Raw genomic sequence first — 7437 nt, 5'->3', positions numbered from 1 at the left:
GCCCCACCCCAGCAACATACTCACATTGACAAAGTCACCTCCTTGTACCATAAAATCTTTGATCACTCTGAAAAACACAAAAGACATGACAGACTGAACATTACATTTACTTTACACTGTACCTATCATCGAACAGGCGTGCTGACACACAAAGTCCAAAGTTTTGACTTTTTTTTTTCAATTGCAATTTTTCAATCTGTGGTTTTGGCTGCATGAGCTCGAGAAAGATTTGGTTGAAATTCAAATTCTAAATGTTGATAAAAGCAAACCAAAGGACATGGTGTGGGTATTATTATTTTTTTTAAAATAAACACTTTTTTCTCTCTTCTGTAAAATTTTGCTTTCTGGGCTTAGAGCAGTTAAACAGCATGGTGATGTCATATTCCTGATTATTTCACAAGCACTCCTTCCATTCAGTATCCATCATCATTATTCACTCTACAGGTCAGTCTCTGACTACTTAATCATACAGATAATAGGTACAGGTTCATTTATTTTAATAGGATTTTCTAACCAGACCTTAAATCTAAACACAATTAGGAGTCAAATTATTTTGAACTTAACAATGTAATCTTTTGAAAAAATATACAAAAGGCTACAATTTGTAACAAGAGACACATCGTCCACATGTGGGACAAATGTTGAAAAACACTAACTTAAAAAAAAAAGAAGATCCTTCATTCATACATTGTATTATTTAGGAAACAAACATAATCAACCAAAGAACAGAAATACTATCAGGGATCAGTCTCATTCCTGACATTAACTCAATATGAATGACAAAAGTCAGAAAAAAACAGGAAACTCACACAGCACGAATAAGTCAGATAATTCAACACTAGCAGAGCACCCATCAAGCAGAGAAACATGACATACAAAATAACATTTCATGTCATATGATATGGCAATACATTCTTTATTAGTTAATATCATGGAGTCTGCTTTAAACTGAACACGGTTAATCCAAAAACTGTGATAAACTGACCAAAAAAAAATTTCTCTTGTATATGAGCAACCTTTACCCTTTGAGCACCAGCCATTTTTGTGCACTCCCTAATCCAAGTCCCAGCCAATACAGCGGTATTTCAGAAAAAGAAGCATGCATTCTAAAAAGTGATGTATCTTTGTAAAGAGGTTTAGATAATAACATATAACAGTGTTTAAAGGTAAATGAATACATATTATGAAAATTAAATCTTAATTAGGTTCGCTAATTTTGAAAAATGTGCAAATTCGGTACCACCAGAAACTGAGAATATATGCTCTTGGAACAGCGGGAGATACAAGCGTTGATGAAAATATATGCGCATGGGGCTGGAAGGGTTAAAAACCAAAATAAATCTGGCAATCCTGCAGATATTGGTTTAAGCTGACTCCACTGCATAATTCAAATATGAACAAAAAGACAAGCGAAATGTCCACTTACCTGTGGAATGTGGCCCCCTTGTAACCTATTGGCTTTCCATCTTTCTTGTACTCTCCAGTGCAAAATTGTCTACAAGAAAAATATATACAAAAATACATGCACACAGCATTTGCTCTATTGTTAAATCGAGTTGGTCAACTGAGTACATGAATACAGTTGAACCTGTCCATAATGATCACTCAATATCACAGAGAAAAATTAATACTATAGACAGGTGGTCTCTTTGGATGGTCTGTGCAATGTTCACTTATCAGTCTTGACAAAGTCAAAAGATGGTTTAATATCTGAAATGTTATTTTTATTTTGTTTCATTTCCATCAAAACTGTTATCTATCAATAGAGCCTCTTTGAATCAGTTAAATGCATACACTCAGTCTAAGGACAGTTTGACAGAAAACTTTTGTAGTAAGTGACCGCTATGGGCAGGTTTTGAGGCCGATTTGTCACGTAAATGACTGATTGTGGCCACGTTGGACAAGGACAACCATGGATAGGTTTACAATATAGGAAAAATGCATGGGTGTTATGGAACAGTGGCTGTTGGTAAATGCAACAGGTATGGAGATGTTACTGCTAAGGTTAGTTTGACTGTACTTTGGTAGTACCTGTACTTCTTTACTAACATTAACCAACTGCTGTTTTTGGACACATATCCCTTCTGTCATAACCTCATCGCTGAAAATAAAAGACACATGAGAGATGGGGAAAGATAAAGCCAACCAACAATCCCTTTTACATCATAATATCACGAGTCTGAGTTTCTGTGTCCCCAAAATCCCCATATGAAAACCCATCGAATTCCCCTTTAACCCATCGATACCAGCTTACCCATAATACCCAGAAAGACTTCAAGATCCAGAAATTAACAGACTCTTCAACAAAATAACTTTATAGTTTCATTTAACTCCCACCCCCTCCAAAAAAAAAAAAAAAAAAAAAAATTAAAAAATTGAATCAAAATCAATCAACAATAAGTTTTAAAAAAAAGCTGATTCTTCCGCATATCTTTTTTAACAACTGTTCAAACAGCTTACCTGAAATTTTCGGCTGTTTTTGGAACAACATCGGCAAATAATTCGAACTTGATTCTTCCAGCTTCCTAGGAACAGAAATTAAGAGTACAATGTCATGTCCGACAAATGATATGTGAACATCTACTGCTGCTTGTTTTCTCTAAAGCTGTTACCTCATTTTTTAAAGCAATTGGAGGAGGGGGTGAAGATTGTGAACATTGATACTGAAGGAAGAATTGAAATTTGAAATGGAATAGTAAAGATGAGAATGAAACAGCTGCATTTTATGCATGGCATAGTGACGGAATCAGGCGCTCATCAAGATAATGAAATCAAAGAAACTAACATTTTTCTGCCTATGGCATATTTTTATCAAGCTTTTTAAAGAATTGGGTTAACACTTTTTGTCCATTTAAAAACACATTTCAGTGTGGAATTTACTTTTTTTTAAAAACCCAGCCATTTCCTCATTAAATTTACCTCTGACATCAGGCAAACCCACCTCCTTCAATAACTTTATGTCAACGTCTATTCAAGACAGCTGGGTATTCCTTTTAATTAAATGTAAGACAAATGAACAAGATTTAAGATGATACCAGTAACTCCGTACATATATGCCCAATAATTGACGAGAGCCTGATTCAGACGTGTCGTGACACATTCTGTTCAACTCTCGAATCCATTCAGAATGAACTTTCTGCTAAAACTTCCAGCAGAGATGGTAGAAATAGTTTAAAACATTCTGGTTTTTTCCCCCGATTACCAAATCTGGGATCTCAAGAGGAAACTACTGTCCATCTCAAAATGAGTTACAATAAAACATTAAAAACTCTTACACTTTGAGTTGATTACTGGTCCTCCAGCTTGGTAAATCCTCGTTTGTCTAATTTAGCTTTTGCCAAGAATAACTAATTTGTGACGTGATATATATATTTCTTTTGGCCTAACAAGACCAAAATGACACACAAAATAAATAAATACACGTAGTACGAAACAGTTCTCAGATATGGCTAATTACAGCTCCGTATGCATAGAAAAGATGTGAATGCAGCCAATTACAGTATATTCTGTTAAATTCCAATCCATTAAACATGAAATTAATGTTAATATGAATGGATTTCAAATCCAAGTTCCCCCCCCTCTTTATTGTATGCATTGCAGCTTCCCTTAACACGATATAAAAAAGTCCCTGAGATCTGTTTGACACAACAAGCAAAATCTGAGAAGTTTCATCATCCTACACCTCCCAGCAGGTTTTCCATCTTTACTTTTTTAAGCTCACTATTGTTTACCATTGTCAATACACATCACACAGCATGCATTCAATTAAGTAAGTGGCTACTCTCCACCGTATAATTGCACATTCCCCTTCTCCAGAGCTTTCCATCTCCCCTGTCGGCATGTTATGGCCTTACACAAACACTCGTCAGCGTCTGCATTTCTTCAGAATGTGGTTCACCATAGGTGGACATGCAGTCAGAAGCATTAACAACCCTCAGTCATTACCAGAAATACAAGAAGGTGCATCTGGCACTGAACTCAGTTGCAACCATAATGGCCATTATAACATGCCTACAGGAGAGATGGAAAGCTGCGGAGAAGCTACATGGGCAACTATACGTGATGCCAGAGAAAAGCCATCGAAGTATTAACCGGAGTGACGCAGGAGAATAGCCACTTGCTTCAATTAAATAGGCCAAATAGACCATGTCCCGCAAACCAGAGTCACACCGTACTTCACCCAGACCCAGCTATCCCCTATTTTGTCCTGTTTCCACCTCCCACATATTGCATTTGGAATAAAACTACACCTGTCTACAGTGGTATTTTTTGTATTATTTTACTTTAAAAAATAGTGATTTTGGGAAGAAATTTTTTTCTCTTGATAATTTAGATCTAGATATAATCTAGAATCTCTAGCACTGAAACATATTGATTTCTCAATAACAGAGCGATGACAATTTGAGTCCATTTTACAAAGATAGTAGGCCTATCAATATCCCACAGAAGAGCCCTATATTTCTTTAATAAACAAAATAATGATACATTTTGTTTTCTAAAAGTACTAAGACTGGTATCTGGGCTATAGTGCTATAGGCCTAATTTGGGTATTGCGAAAACTTCTAATTCAGGTTTCAAAACTGAATAAAAATTTAGGATTTTCCGTAGAAATGCTTCACCCAGAAGTCAACATTATATTATGATCTTTAATTTAACATGGATAAATGTGGATTGGGAATAGAACCAAGGCTAGAATTATAGGTTGGTTCTGAAGCCATTGGGGGCGGCTTGCTATAGTGAAGTCACTTTTGCCGCGCCGCTGCACATGGCTTGGCGTAGCAAATGATTAATGAAATCTGCTAGATTCCCTGGTCCCATGAAGGTTGTGTTGTAAACCATAGTCAGTTGTATCACAGTGAGTTATAGTACAACTGTACTTCCCATGTTTATCTTTCCTCTGATCTTCTGAAACTGAAATGAAACCGAAACCTCTCCGCTCATTTAATAATATAAAGAGAAGAGGACTTCCCCAACCACGGCGCACAGGTAGTGGAATTTTAGTTGCCGCGGGGGGTTCCCCACTGGGCGCCATATCACGTCGGGGTCACGGGGCTCAGCTCCCTGTCTGGGCCGACTTAATTTTTGGTACTTTTCAACGTACAATTTTAGGTGTATCTTTGTATTTATGGTAATTCTCATTCAATGCACTCAAAGCATGGATTTCTGCTTTTGAGACCCCAAAAAACAACGGACATTGTAACTTGTCTGGTTATTTTGTTAGAAGCGCTGGAGTCGGCAATGCTAAATTGTAATTTTTTTGGGACTAGCGTGAATTTAAAAAAATCAATATTAAATAAAAGCCTCGACAAAATCTGTTGAACTTTAAGAACATGAACGACATAGCATTGGTGCAGATACTCAGAAAAGATGGTATCTGCGCATATAATAGAAAGCTGTAATTTTGCAACTTTATCCACTAGGCACACAATTCGCTATGAAGTAATCCCTCCAAATACAACTTTATGTGTCTAATATAATGATAATTGTGAATATATATTCCCATATTTTCTTGAAAGTTTATAAAAGTTACCATGAAGTTTTTCTATGAAAAGTACAAATCGATTTTAGTGCCAGAATACATCTTCAACGTAATACGCGAACAGTATCTGTTACACTCCAGAAATTCCTTACTTTTCTTAAAACACTAAGTCTAGGTTTTCTAAGTTGAGTGAATAATAGGGATGACTTCGACTTCTCGTAATTGGGTTTTATAAGAATAATTTCTAGCTTCCCAGTGACACTGAATCAGCACCAGACTTCTCCAGCTCTATTTTTATTTTCTATGACCATTTGCAATAACTGACCATGTGACTGATTTCTTTACATTCATAATTGTGTCCGCGCATACTTCCGACACAAAAACTAAGAAAGAATGTGTTAGCTGGCATTATTATTATTCCATACAAGAGGTTTATCTCTACTCATGTATTTACACGGTTTTGTAGGTTTTCTTAATCGCTTATATTTTCTTTTTAGTTGTATGCAGGCTGTCACAGACACAGCATGATTCATGAACAACCACAGAGTAACTTTCTCTTGTTTAATAGTAAAAGAAGAGCTAACGCTGATCGTCTTTACTTAAAAAATGCAGATGTGCATCTTTCTTCTCTTACTTGACTATTACTACTAGCGCAGATTTAAGATTTCTCTTGGTAAAAGACATGATATTCGTAGTCAGTTTAACACAGATTTTTGAGAGATCTGTCGTGCCTTTTTAAAATTAGCAATCATTTATTCATGAGTTTGTAACTAAAATAGGACAAATTGGGTACTCTACAAACACTCGTGTAGAACAAAAACGAAGGCAGAGAAATTAACCATTCTAACGCAGAATAAATCTCAAGACATTGAGCTTTTAGTACATCCGCATAAAGGTTTGCTGTGTGTTATGGGGAAGAAGTTATATCGTTTTAAACATAGTAAAAAATGCGAACTTCCTAACCGACACCGCGGCAAAGTCGCTTCAGGGCTCATTAACCCCGTGACCCCGAGCCGGGGAGCTCCGGCCGGCAGCTTAGTCATGCTAACTAAAGGTAACAGAATCGGGTGAAAAGTGACGCCGTGTAATGAGCGACCATTATGAGACAAGAGTAGAATAGAGGGCATGGGGTCGGGGTAGGCATAAGGTTAGGGTTAGGGTAAGGGTTAGAGTTAGGTCACTTTTTTAAGGTGTGAGTATTCTCACCCGGGGTGAGAATACATAGATCTATTATTCTCAGGAGGAATCCGTCACGTGCTACAACTATGAAACAGAGTAAAAAAGTGGGTTAGGATTTGGGGTAGAGGTAGGGTTAGGGGTAGGGGTAAAGTTTGGGGTAGGGGTAGAGGTGAGGTTAGGGGTTGGGTTAGGGTAACGTCTCTTCTATATTGTGTTTGTTTGGGGTGGTCGCTCGAAACGGAAGTCCTTCCATAAATAGATTTTTAGATCTAGATCTAGATCTAGAATCTACAAAACTTTAGATTAGTCCATCTTTTTACGAGTGAGGGTAATCTGAGTATAAACCTCAGGCTCAGTATAGTATGGACGGGATAGTACCATGTAACAGTAATGGTCTTGAAAATATAGCCTAGTCTTACTCTTTCAATTTCTAAGTCTCAAGTCAATGAATTATTATAAAAAATTACTAGATTTAAATCTAGATATAGATCTGTCAACGACTGCCACACCACTACATAGATCTAAATCTAGATTTAGTATCATCTAGTGGTAAGATTGAACTTTGGTGGACCCACCATTGAGGGGGGCCGGAACTACTTTTGGGCGTCGTGTGATGCCATGCGCTGGTCCACTGTTCTTCCTTGGCCGCTGCGCGGCCTTGCGGCCGCCACGGCGCGCTCTCTCTCCTCTCCCTCTCTTGCCTGCATCCTCTCACATCGGGCTCATTTAGTCAACTGAAAGTTTCTACCGGATTTTTCCACCGCAAAGCCCGTGAGTTG

General features: G+C 37.3%; 1 protein-coding gene across 1 annotated transcript in view; it reads right to left on the bottom strand.

Moving 5' to 3' along the window:
• The window catches only part of LOC101855196 (peptidyl-prolyl cis-trans isomerase H), a gene marked incomplete at its 5' end in the record, with an annotated part of 8326 nt that extends 5801 nt beyond the window's left edge, over positions 1-2525 (bottom strand). The window contains 3 exon segments of the mRNA XM_013084422.1: positions 25-67; positions 1427-1495; positions 2461-2525. Coding sequence (XP_012939876.1) covers positions 25-67; positions 1427-1495; positions 2461-2525 — 177 coding nt within the window.
• Between the last annotated feature and the right edge of the window lie 4912 nt (positions 2526-7437).

This window comes from Aplysia californica, unplaced genomic scaffold (assembly GCF_000002075.1).
Source record: "Aplysia californica isolate F4 #8 unplaced genomic scaffold, AplCal3.0 scaffold00292, whole genome shotgun sequence".
NCBI classification, from domain to species: domain Eukaryota; kingdom Metazoa; phylum Mollusca; class Gastropoda; order Aplysiida; family Aplysiidae; genus Aplysia; species Aplysia californica.
Note: the sequence above shows the minus strand (reverse complement) of the source record. Positions and strands in the feature narration are given on the sequence as shown.